A 25914-nucleotide genomic window follows, 5' to 3' on the forward strand; every position below is an offset into this window, starting at 1 on the left:
AAGGAAAGAGTGAGTGAGGCTGCCAAGCGCAGGGACTTCTGGGTGAAACTTTCTTTGGTCATTTTTGCCTGTTGCTTACCTGTTGCCATGGACTTAATCTCATCGAGAACAGGGATGATGTTGGGTCTCAGTCGGTCAAGAATTCCGCCACCTAGCACTGAATTGATGCCTACATGCAAATGAGCACAGGAACGGTGAGGGTGGCCTCTGCTCGTCTCTCCACCCCAACCTCATTCTCTCCACACTGCCTTAGCCTCTCCTGCTGCAAAACCCATCTGCATCCTGGACCCTGTCTAGGGGTCGACTCATGTATGGAGATTTCTCTTCGGGGTCTCTGCACCAACTGTCCCCCAGGGAAAAATTAATCACTACAGACTCACAGACCCAGTATTCACTTATACCAGGAGCATGGTGCTATCATCTTGCCCAGTATGTAACTGCCTGTGTCTCTGATCTCTTCGGCTAGACCGGGGTTCGCACTGGGACTGCACTCTGGGCGGGGAAGGGAGCTGTCGTGCGCATTATGGGATGTTTAGGGGCATCCCTGGCTTCAACATGCTAAATGTTGGTAGAAGTGTCCCCACCCCACCTTCACTGTGGCAACCAAAAATGTCTCCAGATGTCACCAAATGTGCCAGATGTCACCCCTCCAGTTGAGAAGCACTAAGCCAAACCTTGGCCTTCAGGGTTGAGCCCTCTCCACCTGCCATTTCTGAAGCCAGTGGTTTCTCTGAGGAGCTCGCTGTGTCTGTGCAGGGCACCTGGCAGGAAAACAATCTTTCCCTCATGAAGGAAATGGAGAATGGGCGCTTGTGACTACAAGAATACGAACGCCTTCCAATGAACATAAAATGAAAAAACAAAAAGTCCTGCTGCCTGGGAAAAAGACGCCTTCGATGAGTGATAGATTCTAATCGCTGAGTAACAAATGGTATGTTGGCAATAAGGCTAGGGAATCATCTTTCTGTCTTCCCCCGACTTTCACATATGTAATTTCTTAGTTCATGTTCTATGAGAGATGAATTAAAACAAAGAAACAAAAAAAATGTGAAGCAACTTTAAATTTTACTCACTGTTCAGATCTAAGAATGCCTTGTCCTTGGTCGTGTTGTACTGGGCCAATATATATTTGATTTGCTGAAAAAGAACATTATGTTACACCTCCCCTTCTAATGTCCAAAGGCAATACAGGGACAAAAAGAGATTTAATATACAAAAGTTATCCTGAATCAGAACATTTTGAGGTAACCAAGTTCTTAGAGACTTTTCTACTTTCTAACACGTTGGTACCATGAGCATCACAAATTTAGGCTGATTCCTGCCCAGACACTTTTTAAAACAATGTCCTGAATAGGTAAATTCATCAACATGCTTCTGGAATACAGAAAAATATATCTGGGGAAAAAAGGGGACGTCCTCTCCAATCCCCACCCTTCAACCATCCCATTGCCCTTCTCTAAAGACAATTTGTGTGTCCATGAGTACGTGTGCGTGTGTGTATGTGTGTGTGTGTGTGTGTGTGTGTGAGATAGAGAGTGTGTGTGTGTGTCCTTCCCAAGAAATCTGACATACCGATGTAGACATTAGCAAATGGATGTTTATAAAGCAGGACGGTTTCATTACAAGAGTAACTTTGTAAAAGTGATGGAAAGTTAACTGTACCACCAAAAAGAAAGGATAATAGCACCCAAACGCTTTTCTTTTAAAAAAAAATCATGAGAGCCTTAAAATGATTAAGTCCTTTTATAATACACATTGTGATGTTATGTTATATCTTAATAAAATAAAAACCCCAATTCTGAAATTGGGCTTTTGTACTCTCAAAAATCACTTTCTGGGCCTTTATTTATTCATCCAGGACATTAAAAGGTAATACCAGTCTACGCTGATTCACTGCATTTCTAGAAGGTTCGAATGAGATTATATACAAAGGAACTCCAAAAAGCCAAAAATATAAAGCATCATGGTACATACAGATGATGGTTTTTACCTCTGGAGTTTCATTCAGGAGAGTTCGCAAGTCCTTGAAATTGCTGTCTGCCAGTTTCCTACTTCTTTTGATCCGGGTCCTTACCTGGTGATTTGCCACAAAACCATAGAAAATGCCAGTGCTGCAGGAAAAGGCAGAGAGAAGGAAGAGCACTTACTGCGTGGTCCATGGTTCTCTGTCCAGGTCCAGGCAGCTGAGCAGGAGTAGGGAGGGCCCCACAGAAGGACTGGCCTTTCCTCTCCCCAGGTCCTCTCCTGCCACAGCCTTCCCATTGCCATCCCACAGTCCAACCACCACCCACATAAAGGCTACAAAACAGGACTCAGTCCTCTCAGAGAAGGCAAATCTTCATTCAGTTCCAAATGACTCTCATCAATGGAACAATGTTTATAATACATTGTGGAGGAAATAGGTGCAAAAAGGTTATAAGACAGCATGCATGAACCAGTCCCATTCCTGTCCTTAGGTGAACATGTGTGCACACCCTCCCATATGTGCACGTGCACACACACACACACACACACACACACACTTCTGTTCCCGAACTCCCCAAAGAAGCCTATAGAAAAAAACATCAAAATGATAAGAGTACTTGAGCCTTCTAAGGTTTTTGGTTTCTCAAATTGTCTGTTAGCACCTTTATTGTCCAGGTAGGAAAGAAACATGAGTTACTTTAGCATCAAAATGCACATACAACAGAGCACCTGTGTATTATTTCATCCACAAAAACAAGTGAAACGGTGGTGCTGGAAGTCCGTGGTCATGCGCGGAGGAGGGGTGGAATGGCAGAGTATTCTGCTCATGGGTGTATTCACTTCATGGACATTTATGCATATGTACTTGTGAAAAGGACACTTTCCTCCGTGTGAAATATACTTCAAAAAAAGGTTCAAAAATGCCATATGAAAAGCATCTTGCAGGAAAGCCTTCTCTATGTGGAAAAAAAAAAACGTATTTTTCAAGCCATCTAAAATGTCTAATGTAATACTTTTTAAGAGCTCTTAATGTTGACTAGTTATTAATAATCATTTGACTTAAAGTAATTTGACCAACTGGCTTGTTTTTGTGCCAAAGCCTTTGAATATTAAAACGTTAAATCACAAGGTGCTAATTGCCAAGGTTCTGTTGAACTTGGCCACTAGATGGCAGTAAGGAAATACATAAACATAGCGGAACTATTTTACCTACAGAAGTAACAAACTTGTTTGTAATAATCCAATGGAAGATGTAGATATGGTTTTAGAACTAAGTTTTGCAAATAATAGACAAGCTTTAAAAAATCAGATGCAGAAAATTAATACAGTCCCTCTTCAGCAAAAGCAATGTCTTGAGGCATTATTTGTGCATATATTTACAGGTAGGATGACTAAACATCCCATTTTTGCACCTAAAATCCCATGTTCCCAGGAAACTTCTCCATCCTGGGTGAATGGGAACAGTTATTCACCCCACTTATGGTATAAATGTATAAATACATTCCAAGGAGCATTGGTTCATTACTGGTTTTGAAACATACTTTCCCCTAGCAGTATAATATTGGTCCATTAGGTTTCCCAAAATGATCCAAAAAAGTCTACATAATACAATGTTGAGGAATATGTCTCATGGTTAACAAGTTGCAGTGTACTGAGTACTAGACTAGGAGCAAAAGATGTAGGTTCTAGGTCTTGTCCTACCACCGCCGCACTGTACAAGCCAGAGAAAATCACTTTCCTTCTGTGGGACTCCAGTTGGTATCTCCAAACTGAAAAGATCAGTGTAGATCTCTAGGTCTAATCAGGTAAATTAGATCCAATCTAACTTCGATTAGATAAGTGCTTCTCAAGCTGTAAAGGAGAGCAGCACTGGATGTACACGTTCTCTAAGACTTTAAATTTGGGTTAATTCTGATGATAATCTTTTAAAATAAATATTAACAATATTATGTGCCATTTGGAATGACTGCCTTACAATTTGTCCTAAATTTGCATTGGTATTTTAGCCAATGCACTATAGCAATAAGAATTATTAAATCAGACACTCCTGCCAAAAGAAGTCAAATGATTCAAAATAATGCTTTTGGAGTTTTGTGAAGAAGCACACACACACACACACACACACACACACAAGCACAGAAGTTGAGTCACAGCAATGCACCTGGAGCTTGCTACCATGCCAAATTCAAAACATTCTAGACCATTATGAGTCAGGATCACCACCTGAACATACCCGATGTTCACAGTGGGGTCCCCTTGCTCACTCTTCCCAACGTGTCCAAATATTTTATTCACTCATCAGCTTCCAGATATAAGAAGTGAAAGTGAACTTGGGAGAAAAGAACCAGTCCAAGTCCACTTGCACTTGACCCTCACTGACCCCTCCACCCACCCCCAGAAGGGAGAAGAACCTCCTTGCCTTGAACTCCCAGAGGCTTTCCCTTCAATTCTGATGGGGCATGTCTCACTTCACACTCCAATTTGTCTTTATTCTTATCTATGTTTAATTTTCCTAAGAAGAGGTGGGAACTACTTCTTTGTTAACTTTGCATAATGCAGTCTTGTTCACACTGGGTGCTCCATGAAGGTGAGTTTAAGGGTCGGGCTTTGGTTTCATTTGGCCTATTTAGAAGACTGGCCATATGTCTGGAGTGTGAGTCAGAAACTGTCTTTGTGCTTTATTGAATAAATGTCCTTACTTACAGATCACCAGTCAATGAAATGAATTACAATACCGCATTTCAATACAACACTGAATTTCAATGCTACACATTTTGAAAGGCCTATATTTCTACTAACCAATAATAGGTCTAATTAAAATTAAAGCATTGATTAAAAAAAAAACTGTACTAAGCTGGGTGTGGTGGCATGTGCCTGTTATGACAGCTACTTGGAACATGGAGATGGGAGATTCACTTGAGCCCAGGAGTTCAAGTCCATCATGGGCAATACAGCAGGACCCCATTTTAAAGAGAAAAAGGAAAGAAAACCGTACTAAGCATAATTATAGAGTAGAAGTTAGTGATTTTCAAACTCATGCACAAAGTAAATTTTGTATTTAAATTCAAATGCCTATGTAAGAAGGCAGAATGCATTAAGGAAAACTTGGGTGGCATGGGGCCATAGAAGCCCGGAGATCAAAGGTGCACCAGAGGTCTCAAAAGTGCCACCACGATGGCAGATAAGTATCACCATATCTTCCCATTATCCACAAAAATCTGGGAATCTGGATTCTTATGTGAAATCTCCCAATTTTTAAATATTAGCAACTAATCAAAGAAAGATTTAAATACTTTGAAGACCAACTGATGGCCTCCATTTGCAATCTCAAATTTAAACCTTTTCAAATACAAATAGAGAATAAAGAAAGTATGCTTTGCAGTATTGATTTAGACATTCCCTGTTGCTCGATGTCTTTTTTGAGCACAAAAATAGTATGTGAATAAATATTTTTATTTTTAACAACCCCCAATTACTAGAACATAAGGATACTAAGAGACATTTACCTAACACAAAAAGGAAATAAAATTTCAGTGAATGTCAGTTCTCTGGCATTTGACATAAATGCCTTTAGACAATCAAAAACGTGCTTTTAAGCAGTACAACAAAATCTCTTGGAACTTTTTAGCAGAAGATAGGAATTTTTATTTTTCTGGCCTTACATCTTCTATATTTTATTATAGAAAATTCACTTTTCTCAAATATACACTTACAAGTAAGTAAACTTTTTATAAAGTAAGACTAAACCTTTCTTTTAAATCTTAACTTTAAAACTTGTAACTTTATTATTCTTACCAATTTCTACTGATTCAGTAAAATTAGTCAAAGGAAGCCAAATAAATGCTTTCAGTCTGTAACTGGTCTCTTATTTAAAAAAAAATATTTTATATTTAAACTGTAAGTAACCAGACTTCATTCTCATGAAGAAAGTTTCATGATTTTCAGGACTGCTATTGTAGCTCAATCTTTTTTCTACAACCTTGCAGTCTCCCAGTCAGGAATCAGCAATCACATCCTAATATAAAATGAACTTCAAAAATAACCAGCTTCCTGAAAATGGCTCAGATTCAGTTCTCTATGGGAATTATTACCAAGTCTGGCTTATCACGCTCAGAAACTTAGAAACATACAGAGGAAGTCAAGGCATCGTTGTTCTTTTTATTTATTTATTTTTATTTTATTTATTTATTTATTTTGAGACGGAGTTTCGCTCCCGTTGCCCAGGCTGGAGTGCAATGGCGCAATCTCGGCTCACTGCAACCTCTGCCTCCTGGGTTCAGGCAATCTCCTGCCTCAGCCTCCTGAGTAGCTGGGATTACAGGCACACACCACCATGCCCAGCTGATTTTTTTTATTTTTAGTAGAGATGGGGTTTCACCATGTTGACCAGGATGGTCTCGATCTCTTGACCTCGTGATCCACCCGCCTCGGCCTCCCAAAGTGCTGGGATTACAGGCGTGAGCCACCACGCCCAGCTGTTCTTTTTTAAAAAAAATAATAATAATAACCTTTTTGAAAAATGCAGCGGTGACAAGCAAAAAGAAAGAAAGGAGAAGAAACTTGGCTTTTTCTGTAGTAAGGCCCATCTGCTTAGCAGTCTACAGTGAGATGTGGAGATTCGATCTTGTGCTGATGGTCAAACAGACTGCATAAACATATGTCAGTGTATACGGAATTCTCACATTTCACCGCTGTTCTGGGAATGCTCCGAGAAAGAACATGCCCACGTAGATTCCACATCTGTTAGAGAATCTTTCTCCTTAACACCTATGATTTCCCTTCACCTCCTTCAAAGAAAAGTTTAAAATAAAGAAGGATGCTCAAAATTAACTTGAAAACTAACTTCATTTAATTGTAAACATTTTGAACCACGAAATGAAATTGAGTCCAATAAAGGGCAGATGAACTGCTCTGGGTTTCCAAAAGAATTTTTTAAAAATCATACACAAAGACTATTTCTCAATAGTATCCAATCTCCGCCGAGGTCAATGTCAGCTACAGGCCCTGCATTAAACGAGAGAGAGTCCACTGTGCTAGCTTTCCTTTCTGCCTTCCAATTTTATTGACATTCTTTTCCTTCTTCTTTTTATCTAATCTTCTCATTTTGTTGACATACTTTCTTCTCTTGTCTAGCTACTCATAATACAGAAATCTTAACTTTCAGGTCTTTAATCCTCCTGGCTAGCTTTGATTACTTGCAAACAGTATGTAGGTATTACTCAACTAATGATGTTTGAGATCTAAACCAGCGGGAGTTTCGAAAGGAAGCCATTAAAATGTCATCATAAATCAAAAAGTTCATCAGAATTAAAAGTGAGAAAAAAATTCACATACTATTCTCATTTAAGCCTATTTATAATTTATATATCAATTCAACTTGCTACATGAAATCAAATTAGTTTTAGTTTTGTCACAATCTCAAACAGTTGATCAACTTTGGTTTAATTATATTGAAATCTAAAATTACAATTTTCACATTAATATTTTACTTGGGTGGGAAAAAATTGTTTTAACTGAATGTATAGGAGGCTATAGAATCACAGCACGCATTTTTTAAAAGAATTTTCTAAATTAAAATATACTTAGAGAAAACACTGATTTGATAGGTCTCAATTCTCAAGAATTAACAAAATGGTAGCTTTCTTTTTATATATAAATGGAAGTCATGTTATTTTTTACTTTGTAGCTTTATTGATGATACAATGTAAATAACTCAATCGGCTGAGAGTTATAACTATAACAATCATAACACATAATTATATATAACACAAATGAAAGTTCAGTTTTTAAAAAGAAACCCAATGTCATGGCTAGGCACAGTGGCTCTTGTCTGTAATCCTAGCACTTTGGGAGGTCAAGGAGGGCAGATCACTTAAGGCCAGGAGCTTCAGACCAGCCTGGCCAACATGATGAAACCCCGTCTCTACTAAAAATACAAAAATTTGCTGGGTCTGGTGTTGCACACTTATAATCCCAGCTACTCGAGAGGCTGAGCCATGAGAATCACTTGAACCCAGAAAGCGGAGGTTGCAGTGAGCCAAGATCGTACCACTGCATTCCAGCCTGGGTGACACAGTGAGATTCTGTCTCAAAAAAAAATAAAGAAGGAAACCCATTATTACACATGTAAACATTTATTCAGGTAAATATATACTACATTCAATAAAGAATTTTCCTGAAATTACACTATATATATTGACATCAAGTGAAAATTATTAACCCGTTTTTTTTAAGTAATCACTCTAACAAGAAGTCCTAAGGGCAGTATTTTCAGATGACACTTTCATACCTGAATCTCATCTCTGAGGTCCAGGATGTACGGAACGGTAACACGGCTGTGCAAGTGTCCAGACAAATGTGGCCTGTGAGTTTCAGGCTTATAGGAAACGCACAGGGATCCCTGGTGGGCCTGACAGGTTTCGGGGCTGTAACTGACATTCTTCTGGTAGCCGGAAGGAGGGAACTACCCCTACAGCTAGGGGTCTGTGCATTCCTTAGGGCATCAAATGCAAAGCAGAGAGAGACAGGGACATCTGGAATGACCACTGACCTGATCCCAAACTGCCTCTCCAGATCAAATGTGAAAAAAACAGTAAGTATCAAATGATTTTTGGAGACTCAGAGAAAGAGACAGTGACAGAAAAATACAGAGGGACAAGGAGAGACAGTAAAGAGAGAGACTGACAGACAGAGATGCCCACACCCCAATCTCGTAGAGAGAAAACAAGTAATTCTCGGGCCAACCGACAGTGCATGAAGTCAGCTAACACATTCACTTGGATCCTGTTTTCGCACATATATTGTTAAGGTCTATTATTCCACTATTAACAGAAAAAGTGTGTCTTTGCTTAAACAATCACTGCCCTGGACTAAGTGGAAATGCATTGGCCTTTGTCTGTTGTGAAGAATTTTTTTGTCATTGTTCAAGTTTTAGTTTAGTTAATTCAATAGGTAATACCCAAGCCTGGTACATATTCAAAAGAGACAAAAAGCCCAGCTACAGCAAGAAGTGAGTTTCCTTCCTTCCCCTCACAACCCTCAATTTCCTTTCTAGAGGCAACCACTATTGCCAGTTTCTTGTCAACCCTTTCACATCCCATCCGCTCTATAAAAATATGACCAAGTGCTTGTGTCTCCTTTCTGATCTTTTTTTTTAACATAGCTATCGTGTTCTGCACATGGTCTGCAACCTGCTTTTTTCACTTCATCTATTTTGGTGACTGTTTGGTATCAAGTCCAGAGCTGCCCAATCCTCTCCAATGGGGACACTACATTCCAGTGAGTGGCCACCCTAAGCCATGCATCTTATCAGACCCATGCTGGTGGCCACACTTAAAGGCTCTCCTTCTTGGGTTTGCAGCTGGAACTCTAACTCATAGCACTTACTGTTTTCTACTAAAATTCCTGAATATCACTTCCTTAGTGAAATTGAAAAAATCTTATGGCTAGTGAGCACGTGTGGTATTTGGAGAAACAACAAAGAGAAGCTGTTGGCCAACGCTTGCTGTGCCTTCATGCCACAGGAACTTTATTTCTGTCTCTGCATAAAACGGTGGAATGAGTGAGGAAACGTGGAATGATAACCAAGCACCATAACAAGGGAATGCTATTGTGGTGCACATTCTTCAAATGAGCAATCTAATCTGGACTCGAAAAATTGTCGTCTTAAAAGCAACGTATTTCTGAACAGCCAGTCAGCTGGAAAACTTGAAAGCAGCAGAAGCTGTAGCAGAAACACCCTAAATCGTGAAGTGTGCTCCAGACTTCAAGAGAGGGTAGTGGATTAACAGCAAATATGAAAAAAAAATGGGTTTATTATTAGAAAGTCAATTGCATTCTACAATATTCTCAGATTTCCAAATTCAGGGACTCCATCTGTCCATCAGGATTCCTCTGGACTCAACCAGCAAATCAACTCGCAGATCCATCCCCTTTCTGCATGCTGCCTGTCTGCAAACAGCTAATTAAGAGGATACTGCTGCACTGGGAGGTAAATGCTTTCTGCAGTTCAAGGTTTCTCAGAATATCTTCAAGAGGAAAACAATACCAAAGGGCCAGCTCACCAGCTCAGTTAGGGCAGCTTCATTACAACGCTGATGTCTGGTGATAATGAGATCCTTTGGAAACACTCTGGACAAGCACTTGTGTTTTCCCTTTCTTGTTTTGTGGGGTTTTTTTCATTGTTGCTATTTTGTTTAGTTTTAAACTCATGGTTTAACCATTAAAATATGAGATGTTCTTCATCAGCCTAAAACACAATCAGTTGTTGTCCCAGATTCTACTTGCCTTATTATTATACAAATCACCAAGAGGGAGATGGCAAAGCATTTCCTCAGGAAGGGCCCATTTTCCTTCTGTCGCTGGTGCATTTCTCCACCACATTTGTTACAGCAGCGACACATACAAAAGAAATACCCCACCAGAGGCATCAGAATAATAAACAGCAGTCCCAGGAGAGAGCACAGAATAATCCCTGCTTCATAGTAGGCAATCTGCAATTCAAACAGAAGAAACAGCACATATTATAACACGAAATAATAAGTAAAACATTCCACGGTGTACATGGCTCCTTTTTTTTTTTTCCTGAGACAGAGTCTCACTCTATTGCCCAGGCTGGAATGCAATGGTGCGATCTCCACTCACTGCAACCTCCACCTCCTGGATTCAAGTGATTCTCATGCCTCAGCCTCCGAGTAGCTGGGATTACAGGTGCTCACCATCATGCCCAGCTAATTTTTGTATTCTTAGTACAGATAAGGTTTCACCATGTTGTCCAGTCCGGTCTTGAACTTCTGCCCTCAAGCAATCCACCTGCCTTGGCCTCCCAAAGTGCTAGGATTACAGGTGTAAGCCACTGCTCCTGGCTATGTTTCATTTTTTTAAACCTATCTGCTATCACTAATTGAACCTGAATGTGTGTTTTGTTGTTGTTGTTTTTGCATTTTGAAGTCCTTCTTGAAACAGAGGAAGCAGAGAATTGAGTTATTAAATATAGGACCAAGAGGTAACTGGAAGATGTCTTTCAGCCCCTAGGAAGATGTCTAGATGCTAGGTTGAGCTGCAAATGGTTTAATTTCAACCCCAAAGGTATTTTGTTTGTTTTTAAATGGTTCAATAAATCTTGGCAGGAGTACTTGCATAACAAATAGTCTACATATAAAGTGCTTTACACCAGGAAAACTGCACAAGTAGATGTTGTTAAAAATTCAAAGCACTTTGGATTGGCTGGCAAACAGTTACAGAAGAATCTGGAATGTATCTTAATTTAGAAAAAAGGCTCAGACTCGGAGTCAGGCATATTAAACACAAGCCAGTCACTGGGTTTCTCCATTGATACACCGGAAATAATAATACGTACCTTGACAAGTCACTGTGAAAATGAGCAATAAGGCATGATTAGAAATAATGTGACAAAGTGCCAGGCACTGAATAGACAATAAAGACGCCTCTCTCGCCAGCCCAGGAGCCAGATCCACAGTGAAGTACCAACCTCAGCAGTCCATGTCTCAGACAGTTCCTAAGCTTCGAGGAACAGCACAATTTCTAGATACAATCATGTGACCTAAACATATTTTCATAGTCACTGCTGACTTTATTCCCGGATAAACAAAAATTAATGCAACTGGATGATGAAACTTGATGTCATTCCAATTCATGCATGTAGTTGCTTACATTTCTAAAGAATGTCAGAAAATTGCAAGTTGGCAGTTTGCAACTAAATGGACAATCTAGACAGCTGCGAATTCTGAAGCCAAGCTGAGCAAAGAAAAATAAAACACAAGTTTTGTTCCTGGGAGCAAATAGGATGTTTTGGAGGAGAGACCTGGTTTACACCCCAGCGGGGGGCTTCCAGGTCCCTAAACTGGATGGTGTTACATTAGCATTAACCTCATAAATATACTGCAAGGGACAAATAACTAAATGACTGAATGTGAAAATAACTAGCCAAGTGCCCAGCACACAATTGATACTCAGTAAATGGTAGTTAACTCTATGAGCAAATGCTCAAGACTAGTAAATCTGGTGTATCTGGCACTTGAATATTATCTAGTTCCATATTAAAATTAAATTGCTAAAAAAATGGCTGAATCTTGCTTTATTTGTCAAATATCTGCTTGTGCTTAAGCTAACCCCCATCCCATGTCCACGAAGAGGCATTATTAGCTGACTTAACCCTTCCTCGAGGACCAATATCACCTGCCAATTAAGAAACCAGCCCAGACATTCCAAACTTTTCCTTACGTATTTTTCCATCATTTCTCAGCAAATCTTCTAAATTATTTACTCTTTTAAAGAAACATAAATTCTTTCTGAATTCCAGGAGACACTGAACCCAACCCCAGGAGAGTAGATTGAAATGTTTTAAATGCACTAATTTTAGCTTTAAATAGAATTAGTACATTTGAGACGTAGCCTTTCTAATGTTACTGACTAAATATCAGGCAGTATCAGGAACAAGATAGGGCATTTCTGGAGTCCACTTCTAGGCTGAATAGATGCAGGCCGGTCAGTACTTAAACTGTTTTTTGATACACCAAGATCTTTGAGGAATTTGTTGATTATTTTGAAGATCAACATCTAAATATTGAAGAGATGTCTTTCTTAAAAGAGAGGGTTAAAAGTGTGGTAAAACAGAAATGAAACGGATCATTTAAAAATCTTCACAGTGAGAATGTCAGTGAAGAACAGAAAAGCTTTCAAAGAGCAACTGGAAACAGCAGACGAGGACTTTACCTTCAGACCTAAGAGTACAGTTTCTGGCTGTAGAAGTCAACGCAGGTGAGGAATTTTGGCAGAGGCAGCATGCATCAAGAAAACAGACAGAAAAAGTTATGAGTGATCAACCATAACCAAAAACATTAATATCACACAGGGAGAAAATTGAGTGATAGAAGGATAAACACAAGAGAGGAATATAAAACTTGAGTGCAAATTCAAGAAACGGCGTATTAATTTGCTTCGAGTTCTGAAATTTACATTTGCATTTACATTTGGAGTTCCCAAAAGGTTCTTAATCAGTATGCTAATCAGTTATGAAATGGAGAATCAGAGGGGGAGTTACAAATGCTTAACACACGAACCATGTGATCTTCTTAAAATAGAGAATCAGGCCTGAGAACTCCAGAACCAATGGCAGCATCTTCCAAAGTTCCTGTTCTAAACTTATTCTAAAATAGAAATCTGATGGTGCTATTCCCTTGCTTAAAGCGATCAATGGATTCCCACCATTTTTATTCCGAACATCTCAATGTTTAATTTTAAATGTCCTTTTATGGCAAAATAAACTTAGGTGGCTCTATGCCATTTTCTAGATCATTTTTTTTTAAATATTCTGGTCCTGAAAATCTAAAAGGTTAGAAACTATTGCCTTAGCTAGCAGATCTTCACAGATCTGAGGGAACATTTGTGAAAAGAAACACTTTTAAATGAGGCATCCAAAATGCTGGGACTAGGGGCCAGTTCAGATATACCTGCCTCTGGGGTCACACTGGGCATCTTAAATAGTCCCATTCTTGCTTTCTGGGGGAGGGGCATACAAGCTTGTTACCAACCAGGGCACAAGCTCCCAAACTCACCAGACATAAAAAAAAAAGCACCTCACAGTTTGTGTTCAAAAAAATAAAACACTGACTCCTGGGCTCCTCCGCTAGAGCACATGAGTCAGAAGATATGGGTAAGACCAGGAATCTGTGTTCCCTGCGTCTCCCAAACAACTTGACCTGGAGTCATTTGCTTAGGATCTGCTTCAAGGGGAAGGAACCCAACACACCCAGCCTTTATCAGACTAAATCCAATCAGAAAGCCTTCCTCCAGATGCGGCCTGGCTCCTTTGGTATCTTTGCTTTAACTAAACCCCTATCTTTTAGAAAGCGTGGTCCAGTTCTGCATCTAGAGGAGGATTCAGCTCATTCATGTGGGCTCAGTTCTGCACATTCTCTCCACTCACCCTCACCCAGAGGTTTTACTCATTTGCAGAGGCAAGGAAAGAGAACAGGAGCTGGGGTATAAACCAAGGTTATGGGACTGCTAAATCTAATATCAAGTCAAGCACAAAGCAGTTGTCCAACTAAGACCCTGTCAGGGACAGTGGCAGCCCAGGGACAGTGGCAGCCCAGTTCCAGCCCAGAGTCACAGGTTCGTCAAGGCCACCTAGCAGTCTCAGGACCTTGTCTTCCAAGTCCTGGATCCCACTGAGGCACTGCCTCCTACTTCCATTCCTTGGTTGGCATTCAGGCTGGCTACTAATATTATGCTAATTTGAATATAAATATAAAAGCAACGGTCATTTTCTTCCCCCCAGAGATGCAGGCCGAGGTGGCAATCACGTTTGGGAGATATAAATGAAGCCTGTGGCACTGAAGAATGAAAATGCTTTCCACGGTGCTGGGGAAAGCTGTGAGCCCTGGCAACAGCTCAGTTCATCTTCCAGGCAGTCTTCCCTTGCTGGATGCAAATGATCTCCAGACAAGGTTTTCCTCTTCAGCTTCTGCATTTACTTTTCTCTTGCGTATAATTTTCTTGCAAATTAAGAATAGGATGAGGCTCTTTGTAACTACCATATCTGAGGCAATGATTCACTGGGCAAGTTAACGGCCCTCCCCGCCGGCCAGAAACACTAGCATTCAGATTTGTTGTGCAGGCCAGTAAAACACATCCACCTATACATCTGCTTATTGGAGCTGGATAACCACCTTCAAACCAGGAAAGGAAGGAACAAAGTGCTTTACTTACCGAGAAAGACTGAGAGCCTGGCAAACACATTTTACTAATTTTTATTACCTTGCATTCAATGCTACACACTTTTGTCTGTCTGTTTCATGGGCAACCTACACTCACAACACACCAAAATCAAAAGACCATTCTTCGGTTTAGGTAGGTGGCTGCAGAGGAGTGCGTTGACAGCACCATGGGTAACAACCAGAAAAATGGAAGGAGCCTTGATACTTTCGGAAAATCCTATGGACTCACTTTGGAGAGGCGTTCAAGACCCTCCCATGATCAGATCCCAATTTACCTTTTTTTTCTCTCCCTCCGGCTAGGGGCCTGCTTCTTTCATACCTTGACCTCTTTGCTCACATGGTTCCTGAAGCCTGGAATGTGAGCAGAGAGAGTGCCCACCCCTCTCACCAGCTCCAGCCCTTGTATGATCCTTGTTACATATTAACTAGACACTATCCCTGCTATTGTCTTCTAGCCTCTTGAGACCAAAGGCTATCATCCTCATCTCCACCTTCCTCCAATTCTAGCCAACGACTCCCACAGCAGGAGCTTCATAAGCCTTGTGCAAATGCAAAGGTACTTTTTAACAAATGATGTTTTATAACAAAGTGCACAGTCACCGTTTCTAGGAATTTTCAAACAATTCTACTTAATGAGGGAGTTCTTATCCCTCAGCTAAAGGAAAAGTAGCGAAATATTTCTTTTTGAAGAAATTTTAGTTTTGAATTTCTGAATAACATATAACTTGAAAGGTTTTCTTCAAATGCTACTTTTGAAACTTCTGCTATGGTTCAAATGGGATCCGTAAGGTAGTTCAACATTCCATAAAAGTTCTTAGTCAAAAAAGTTACTAAAATTGCAGATTGAATAACTGGTTGTTTAAAGATTTACTTCCAAGTCAGACAAAATTTTTCTCATACTTCATATTTTTAATAGCAAATACACCAATGAAAAATTACCTCATCGTAATTAATTTTGGGCCCAAATGCCTTCTGTATGACTTTTCTCAAAGTATCTGGAAAAAAAAAGCCACAAAATAGCAAAATTATTTTTTCAGCAAAAATATAAAATGCATATTTAGAAAAAAAGAGGTCTATATATGCTTACAAATTATTAATACCTATATTTCCATTATTCTTATTTTATTCCTATTTCTTAATATAGATAATGACCTCTAGCCAGAAGCCAAGAATAGAGACAAATACTTCTGATTTACCATTTGCCAGTGACAGAATTAGAGTTGTTATTTTTAAGTAATTTATCATAATATACCTTAATATTTACCAGCAAACACATGTAGCTTATTGATAATCATTTATAAAAATTATGCTGAAATTGCTAATTCTTAATTATCTGGAAACACAATGCAATTTATTTTTCAATAATTCTACATTTACATATTAATATTTTACAAAGGAATGGATTAAAAAGAATCTTAAAATTAACCCAACTTGGTTGGGCACCATGGCTCATGCCTATAATCCCAGTACTTTGGGATGCTGACACAGGCAGATGACCTGAGACCAAAAGTTTGAGACCAGCCTGACCAACATGGTGAAACTCTGTCTCTACTAAAAATACAAAAATTAGGCAGCATGGTGGCACATCCCTGTAATCCCAGCTCGTCAGGAGGCTGAGACGGGAGGATCACTTGAACCCGGGAGGTGGAAGTTGCAGTGAGCCGAGGTTGTGCCACTGCACTCCAGAGTCCATCAAAAAAATAATAATAGTAAATAACCTAAGAGTTCTGAACATGGAAATCCTTCTCTTCCTGTCTCAAGCAGTGCACAAAAATCTATGCAATGCAAACTTAAACTTTTCCATAGATATTTATTTAGGGCATTTCAAATTCTCACATAGGTCTGGGACCAAAAATGGTTAAGAGCCACCTCTTAACCCCAAGCCACCATCTAAGAATGATATGAGAGAACTGAGACACGGACAGAGAGGGTGACATAGTGATTCGTGAGGAGGCCAGACCAAGGCCAGGTCTTCCTTCTCCTGTGCAGGTGCCTTCCCGCCACCCTGGACGCTGTCTCTCATTCCCGGAAGGAGCTTCTGCAGTGCTATCACTATATCCATCACACCTGAAATGTACTACTGGAGGGCAAAAGAAACCCCACACTGACTCCTTTTTTATGCAAAAAAGTTCAGATTAACATACAGGAAAACGAAGCAAGCACTTTCCCACATGGCTTTCCGCAAAATAATTTTTCTATTCTACAACTCAGAGATATGGGCTGATGTTTAAAGATTGTGCTGCAGGAACAAGGGATTTTTCAAACTGGTATATACCCCGGGAACCACAATAGTTCCTTCACAGTACCTCGGGGGCTGCCCAGGGACCAGACGGACATTGAGGCTGTCCAGTCCCACAGGCTCCCTCCCTCTTCAACCAGTCAGCATTGCTTTGGCCTGTTTTACAGATCAGGCTTCTGTTTAAAATGCCATTGGATGAAAGAGTCTACTGCTAATTTAAAAAATGAGAAATCATCTGTTTATTAAAATACATGTAGTTGCACAGCATAGAATACAACACATTGCACAATATGTTGCAATTTGGGATCCTGATCTAGTAAGGATTTAGAAGGGAATCCACCACTTACTGGGTGTCTAATTTTAGGTGAGTAACTGCTACAAACATCCTCATCTGCAAAATAAGATGTAAGCCTTACTCTCAAAGGACCACTTAGGGTGAAGTGAGAAAACATTTATGAATAAAATAGCACCAGGCCTGGCACACAGTGGGCACTTAGTGTATACCTGCTATTATTACATGAAGGGATTTAAAGAACGCAGATTACAGAACAGTGTCCATGCAGTGTGGAAGACTGTTATTGTGGCATTCAATAACCATTCACTTTTCTTTTCCTCACAAAATAAAACAAACAAAGAAACAAAAACAAAATGAAAACCTTTGGGTTTCTTTTGGGGAACTGCTCCTTCCATCCTCTCAGGCCACGTGGACTGAGGAATCTGTGAGTCCAGCACCACAAAGGTAGATCCTTACTGGTCTAAACCAGCAGGTCTCCAAGCATGGGCTGTGGGAATCCCCAAGATATGTTCAGGATTTCCATGAGGTAGAAATACAAGATGTTAATTGCTTTTTTGTTGTGTTGACATTGCACTAGGATGCACAGGCAGTTGTAGATAAGAATGCAGGTGATTTAGAACGAATCAAGGTTGCAGCTAATACTCATTATATTCTCTGCCATCATGCATTCATGTTCAATAGTCAGTTACACTTAAAAAGAGTCTTGATAAAGCATTAAAAATTATTTTTATTAAACCTCAACCTGGGACTACAGCTTTTGTGTAAGAAAATGGCAACTACACATAAAGTTCTTTCATGCACATCAAAGTATAATATGCAAAAAGCATTTGTGCAAGTGTTTTAAGTTGTGAGCTCAACTAGCCACAGCTCTCATGGAACACCATCTTTACTTGGAAGAAAGGTTGATGGCCAGACACGGTGGCTCACACCTGTAATCCTAGCACTGTGGGAGGCCAAGGAGAGAGGACTGCTCCAGCCCAGGAGTTTAAGACCAGTTTGGGCAACTGGGTAACATAGTGAGAGGCTGAGATAGGAGAAATATTTGAGCCCAGGAGTCCGACTAAGCCACTGCACTCCAGCTTGAGTGACAGGGCGAGACCCTGCCTCAAAAAGAATAAAAATAAAATAGGCAGGGCCTTGTGGCTCACGCTTGTAATCCCAGTACTTTGGGAGGCTGAGGTGAGTGGATCACCTGAGGTCGGGAGTTTGAGACCAGCCTGACCAATGTGGAGAAACACTGTCTCTACTAAAAATACAAAATTAGCCAGGCATGGTGGTGCATGCCTATAATCCCAGCTACGTGGGAGGCTGAGGCAGGAGAATCACTTGAACTCGGGAGGCAGAGGTTGCAGTGAACTGAGATGGTTCCACAGCACCCCAGTGTGGGCAACAAGAGTGAAACTCCGTCTCAAAATTAAAAAATTAAAAAATTAAATAAGAAAGTCTAAGAGACAAATTGTTACTTTTCAGATTGCGTATACCCAATCTCCGCCTTTAATCGTGGTTCACTGCAGGCTCAAACTCCTGGGCTCAGGTTATCCTCCCCTCTCTCCTCAGACTCCTGCATAGCTAGGACTACAAGTGCATCCACCATGAGCAGATATTTTTAAAATTTTTTTTGGAGGGATGGAGTCTCACTATGTTGCCCAGGCTGGCCTTAAACCCCTGGCTTCAAATGATCCTCTCACCTTGGCTTCCCGAAGCACTGGGGTTACAGGCGTGAGCCACCATGCTTGGCCAGCATTTTCTCTAAAATGAAAGAAGTGGAGCTTGTAAGTTTAAGAAGCCACTGACAGGATTTGTTGCCAATGATAAAATTGGGGCTTTTAAGCAAAAGTTAGGATTTTGCAAAATTTGTATCCACCACCATGAGTTTGACAGCACCGCAGTACTTATGCCTTTCTAACGTCATCAGTAAGGATATTAAAGAATTTTTGATACTATGAAATGAAATATGTCCACATTTGGGAGATGTGCAAAACTCAGTTAATGAATATTTTCCAAATGATTCATGCATCATGTCACAAAATCCTACATGGAAAAAGTTCCATTCAAGGTGGAAGACAGGGAAGTGGGAGGAGGGCAGATGATGAAAAATGACTTAATGGGTACAGTGTACATTATTCAGGTGATGGATGCTCTAAAAGTCCTGACTTCATGACTATGTACTCTATCCACATAACAAAATTACACCTGTACCCCATAAATTTGTACAAATTTAAAATTTTTAAAAATAAATACAGTGGAAAACAGACCAGTGGATGTTAATAGATCAAAGTTTGAAAAATTAATTCACATGGTTCCAGATTCCACGTTGCAAATAACCTTTAAAAACTAGCACTTGTACAGTTTTAGTGTGGTATTAAAGTAAAATAGCCACAATTATCTGAAGACACTACTAAATTACTGCTCTCTATTACAACTGCATATCTCAGTGAGAGCAGACTTCACATTCTACATCAACCGAGCCAATACCCAGTACCTCAACAGGACGAAATCAGACACAAATATGAAAATCCAGCTGACTTGCACTAAGCCAGATGTTCAAGAGATTTGCAAAAAGGCAAAAACCAATGCCGCTCTTCTCATGAGTTTTGCTTTTGGAAACTGTAGTTATTTTTAACAAAATTATTTATGGGAAGGGTTTATTATCACTCTTTTTAAATGAATTGACAAATATATGTTAAAGTGTTCTCCATTTTATCTTCAAATATGATAAATATTGATAAACAAAAGGGACCCTAAATAATTTTTAAGAGTTAAAGGGGATTTGAGACCCACAGTGTGTAACTGACACCTCCTGGTCTGAGCCAAGTAACATATCCCCACCGCCCCTATAACTTGCTTTGGGATCCAACTTCAGCCAGTGAGACACACTCAACAGACTCAAACTTGGATTTTCTTGTATTTTGTTTGGTTTGTTTGTTCGTTTGTTTCATAGAGATGGGATCTCGTTCTGTCAGGCTGGAGTGTCAGGGCACCCTCATAGCTCACTGCAGCCTCCAACTTCTGGCCTCAGCCTCCAGAGGAGCTGGGACCACAGGCGTGCACCACCACACCCAACTAACCCTTGGCTTTTTCAGGGGAGGAATGCTCACTAACACCACCCTTCCCCAGGCCCGTGGTGGACAGGACGTTGGTCTGAAGCCAGCGCCACAGTCCTCCAAGCACACGGCAAGAGACTGAGAATTGAAGCCCCATCTGAGAACCAGTCCCGGCAGCATCACAGAAGCCCCATTTTGAATGGACACGTGCTGATGAGGTGAATGAGGTGGCAGGGATGTGTACCGTAGCCCAAAAATACAGAAAAACAAGGGCAGCCTCCTCTTGAGGGCACGTGGGTTGCCCCATGATGCTGTCTGGGACGTGGTTCTGTGCCTCTCCATCCACTGCTCTGTCCATGGCTCTGACTGCCAGCCTCTCCAGGGTGTGTGGCCTGGGAAGGAATAGCCCTGACTTCAGGATGGACCTTCTGTGGCCAGAAGCCAAGTCTGTGCAAATGAGTTCTGGAACTCAGGGCCTCTCTGTCTCTCTCTCTCTCTTACAGACGCTCCGCGGTCAGGATGTCTTCAGCTTCGTAGGATTCTTTTGCACTTTCTCATTCCACTTCAACAGGCCTCTATCAATAGCACAGGCAGCAGGAGCTTCTCCAACAGGCTGCGTGCGTGATTATGTGTGCGATTTACGAGTTTTGTGATGTCTGAGCCACAGAAGTAAGCTAAAATAAGAAGCGTGCCTTGTACAGGACCCATGAATTATAACAGATCCACCTTCTTTGTTAGTCAAAACTCATCTTTGACTAAGATATTTCTGTTCCCAAACTGGCTTCTTTCAATACATATGTAGATTCTGGCCCAAGCTGGGCCTAGTGAGATTCCATCTCTGTAATGTTTTCTTGTAAAATGAATAGAGAACCGAAAATCCCCCATTGTTTGCAGTAGATTTATCAGACTTTGCCAAGCTTAAGTGCTCTTGGAAAGATTTTGCTGATAGTATCTGTATGTCAGCTCTCTTGGGCACTTGTGTTTACTTAGAAATGTGATTAATTGAGAGCATAACTAGTGTTAAGTGCCTCTCTGTGGAGAGACCACAGAGTCCCTCTTTTGCCTTTGGTGGCCCTGCCCGAAACACACATAGTTCAGGGGTTCTCACATGTGTCTGTGTGCTAAGGAGGATTTAATATGTTAACTCATACATTAAAACAACACTGATCAAAGTGAAAGAGATTATTCATATTTTCTGAAAAGACATAGAATAAAATAATATTCAAGTTCAACTTAGAGATTTGCAGAAACTGGGTTTGAACATGCACAATTTTAGTAAATTGTTATTTTAAAAGCAACTATAATTATTCCTTTCCAGGCACAAAAAACTTTCTGCAGGCACTTACAAATAAATTTGACAACTTGCCCCTATCTAGACCAAATTCCTAAGGGGAAGAGGGAAGTAGGCAAACCAAGTAGAACTGACAAGCCCAGGAAAAATACAAATCTAGACAGCTCAAAAAGCGGTGAGTCTCTGGATTGCTGGCATTACACAGGCCATGGAAGATCAAGAGGCATCTTGCCCCAAGAAAAGCGTCCAGCACAGTGTTTGGTATCTAATATATGGAGCGCTACAGATGCTGAGAGACATGTTAGCATCTCCCACCTCCGCTCTGGGATCCCACAGCCTTCAACACTCCACTCTTCCCTGCTGGCCCTCAGCAAGTGGCACAGAATGAAAGCGTCCCATGGCATCTATGTGTTGTCTCTTCCTCCCTAGCCCGCAGCCTGACACTATTCCCCTGCTCCCTTGCAGCTACCAGGGACCAGAGGCCTTGAGCTCTGGCCAGCGGAACACTGTTGGATGTACACGCACACCACTTCCAGGCCTCACCTCTGAAACCTCCCAAAAACCCTGCATGTTTGCCCTCTTTATTCATCTCTCAGCCAAATACAGAGGATCCAGTGGAGAATTCCGAAGCCCAAGGGGTTGGTAGAACCATTAGGTAGAGTCTCCAGATCACACCACCCAACTCACGGCAGCTTCTACGTTGGACTGAGCAGTGAACCATAGACATTTTGCACTGAGACTTGGGCTTGTTTCTCTTAGCAAAGGGTGTTACTTACCCTAGTAAAACATGCCTTACTGAATTAAGACCCCCAACATTTTCTAATTACGTGCCTCCTCTACCAGTAGCCTATCCTGACTGCTTTGACTAAACAAAGAATGAGAAAAAAAAGCAAACTTATTTTTCTCAGCAGAAAGTATACATACACATGACACATGCAGAGACTCAGTGAAGCTTATAAACCAGCACCCACATAAAGGGAGATTTTTAAGACATCTTCATTCAATGATATGAATTCCTGTATTCATAAAAGATAATGCATGAAAAGGTACTTGCACTTATAAAAATCACTACCAAATACACTGGAGGATAGCTCAGATGAATTACGCTTCCCGCCTGTTTCTCATTCATGGTCTACAAAGCTTGGAGAGTCACCCCGGGCCTGAGACACATCCAATGAGCCTACCACTGGAATTGTTCTAACTGACAAAACACATGTTCATAACCAGTTTAAACCACCAATTCAAACAAGTCTCTACTGCCAAAATACTTAAGGAAAATGTTCTCAGGTAACAGTGTTATCCTGGGAATAGCACGTCAGATAGGGGTCAAGGCTAAGTTGGCTTACGTCTTGGTAGCATCTCCAAGAGTTATGAGCACAAATGGCTGGCAAAATGAGCTGGGAGCACCAGCTTCCAGGCTCCAGGCTGCCTTTTCTAGAGAAGAGTGCAGATTTAACTCAAGATGCAGAGCCAATTGGTGAAAATATAAACATTTATGTGGTTTATATGTGGCCACCAACACTTTCTCCAGGGCTCCTATACAGAAGGGATCTTAAATTGTAAACAGAGGTAACACTGCCTCTGAGTCTTGGGCTAAGCCTGTTGGGTTTTGTTTTTTTGCTTTAGAACTTCCTGATTCCGATTTCTAAAATGAAAATTTGCCTTCTCTTGACGACAGGAAAGTACCTCATGACTTTAGACAAATTCAGAAATGTCTGCATAACTTGACTCAATTTACCTTTTATCAAGGAAAACAGTGTTTAAGGAGCCAATTCATTGTGTGAAAATGTTGAAATCTACATTGAATCAGTATAGTAGATATCGTCAATTCTGAAAGGTTGATTGGAAAGAAAAAGAAGGAAAACAAGCCTTCGATATTTTGTTTTAACTTAAGACATACAAATACACATGCGTTTGCCTATCATGTGGTGCAAAGCCAGTCACTTCAGCTTCAAATCACAAGCTCAAGGGAGAAGAGAATGACCCCATCGATTCGCTGAGTCACGCTGTCTATACAGAGTGGGTACTTCAGAGACAGCGCTCAGTCATCATAGACTCTGTCTCAAGATACAGGTGACCTTGTTCACTTGATTCTTCAGTGACTAGAATAGGCAGAGGGCTAGGCTTTCCTCCAACTACACACTCCTTCCCACCCTCATTCCTCATTCCCAAATATTGGGGATAACTGCCTGTGTCTGTCATCATTCTCCAACAAGAGACAGTAGTACAGATATACAGAGACTTGTTCTAAGGAACTGTGGGGGCTACCAAGTCTGAGATCTGTAGGAAAGGCTGGCAGGCTGTAAACTCAGTAGATGCTACAGTCTTGAGGCAGGATTTCTTCCTCTTCGGGAAACCTCAGCTTTTGCTCTTCAGGTCTTTCAACTGATTGGAAGAGGCCACTCTATCAAGGGGACTGCCCTTCTTTTTTTTTTTTTTTTTTTTTGAGAGTCTCTGTCACTCAGGCTGGAGTACAGTGGGGCAATCTCAGCTCACTGCAACCTCTGCCTCCTGGGTTCAAGTGATTCTTGCCTCAGCCTCCAAAGTAGCTGGGATTACAGGCGCATGCCACCACACCTGGATAATTTTTGTATTTCCAATAGGGATGGGGTTCACCATGTTAGCCAGGCTGGTCTAGAACTCCTGACCTCAAGTGATCTGCCCACCTCTGCCTCCCAAAGTGCTGGAATTACAGGTATGAGCCACCATGCCTGGCTGGTACTTACTATGCCAGGCCAGTACTGCCTTTCATTTAAAGGTTACAATTAGTTACGTTAAACTAGTTGCAGATGTCAACAACAGTTACAAAATACTTGTAGCAGCAACACTAGATTAATGCTTGCTTACGTCGTTGTCTATCATCTGCTATAGCCTGGACTAAGTCCTCCAGCCAACTGTTGCTCCTGCTGGAATGGTTACACCCCATGGATGCTGGGGCAGAACATCTCTGAGCAGCTCTGTTTCAGAGCAGGTAGAGAAACCATCATTAATGACAACTGCTGAGAACCTGAGCCCCCTACCATGCAAAGGGCCGCAATCGGGGCCCAGTGAGCACAAGGGCAAGAGACCACACACAGTTTCTGAGGACAAGGATCTTGAATGAGGAGCCTTAACCACCCCCCCCCAAAAGTTGATTTATATTTGGTGTGCACTCAATTCAAAGGCCTGAATTCAAATAAATGCCTTTTGAAAAGGTTTCCATGGAAAATACTAGAACTGAAGAAGTTTGTCACTTGAAAGATTATGTGTAGCTTTTCTGAAAAATATACTTATCAACTCCACCTTCCAGCACCCCATTTGGTTAAATGTGTTCATGATCATTTATAATGAAATAAATACAACCTGTCCACTCCTGGGCCCATACATTCCCATGGCTGGATGGGTGAAACTGAGACCAAATAAGTGATTCGGGGGGAACCCAAACAGCACAACGGCCTCAGGTCCTGGAATTCACCAAATTTACTGACAGCCCGTTTCTTTATGCTGTAGCTGAGCTGCGCCTGTCTGAATTTAGTACCTGATTGATACACACTGAAACAACCATTTCCTGCTGCAACAGGGATGTACTTTTCAGTTTCTCAGCACACTTTAGTTAAACCCTGCAAATCCTCACATCCACATGCCTAAACTGTTCAGTTTGGTTTTTGATAAAATGATTGAAGCTTCAGACTTTTAGAAGCCAAGCTGTATTTATTAGACTTATCAAATGTATCCCTGCTGCCTCCACATATGTAGCAAAGTACCCTGGAGAGGGAGAACTCCCTTTCCTTTATTTAAAATACAAGTTGAGGCAGGGGGCAGTGGTTCAAGCTTGTAACATTCCAGAACTTCAGGAGGCCAAGGTGGGCAGATAACCTGAGGTCAGGAGTTCAAGACCAGCATGGCTAACATGATGAAACCCTGTTTCTACTAAAAATATCTAAAATTAGCTGGGCATGGTGGCATGTGCCTGTTATCCCAACTACTCAGGGGCTGAGGCAGGAGAATTGCTTGAACCTGGGAATCGGAGGTTGCAGTGAACCAAGATCGTGCCATTGCGCTCCAGCTTGGGCAGCAAGAGTGAAACTCCATTAAAAAAAAAATACAAGTTGAACATCTTTGGGGTGCTTTTTTCCAACATCGGTTCCTCTCCTTTAGCTGACTGGAGTGGCTTCTCCCTGCAGGACTGACATACATCGGCTTTTACTAGAATTAACAGTGGCACGAACTTACTCTGCGGGTAAGGAGCTCGGAAAACACGCTGCCTGGGAAGCTATTCCTGTGAAAACATCTGGACCAGTCTGGCCCGTTTAGCTTTCTGGCAGCCATATGCTCAGTTGTGTGTGGACTGTGATTTTTAC

General features: G+C 41.1%; 1 protein-coding gene across 17 annotated transcripts in view; it reads right to left on the minus strand.

Moving 5' to 3' along the window:
* Positions 1-25914, minus strand: part of PROM1 (prominin 1) — a 106691-nt gene that overhangs the window by 49113 nt on the left and 31664 nt on the right. For 8 of the 17 annotated variants that reach the window (XM_037727943.1, XM_037727948.1, XM_037727941.1 and 5 more), the window contains 6 exons: positions 15645-15700; positions 12700-12726; positions 10252-10457; positions 1991-2111; positions 1074-1137; positions 80-169 (listed from right to left, as the gene is read on the minus strand). In XM_037727943.1, coding sequence (XP_037583871.1) covers positions 80-169; positions 1074-1137; positions 1991-2111; positions 10252-10457; positions 12700-12726; positions 15645-15700 — 564 coding nt within the window. Of the gene's footprint in view, positions 1-79; positions 170-1073; positions 1138-1990; positions 2112-10251; positions 10458-12699; positions 12727-15644; positions 15701-17600; positions 17710-25914 lie in introns of those variants that run through there. The other 9 variants (XM_037727946.1, XM_017498742.2, XM_037727951.1 and 6 more) reach the window with 3 other exon arrangements.

The sequence above is a fragment of the Cebus imitator genome, unplaced genomic scaffold (assembly GCF_001604975.1).
Source record: "Cebus imitator isolate Cc_AM_T3 unplaced genomic scaffold, Cebus_imitator-1.0 Scaffold249, whole genome shotgun sequence".
Taxonomy (NCBI): Eukaryota; Metazoa; Chordata; class Mammalia; order Primates; family Cebidae; genus Cebus; species Cebus imitator.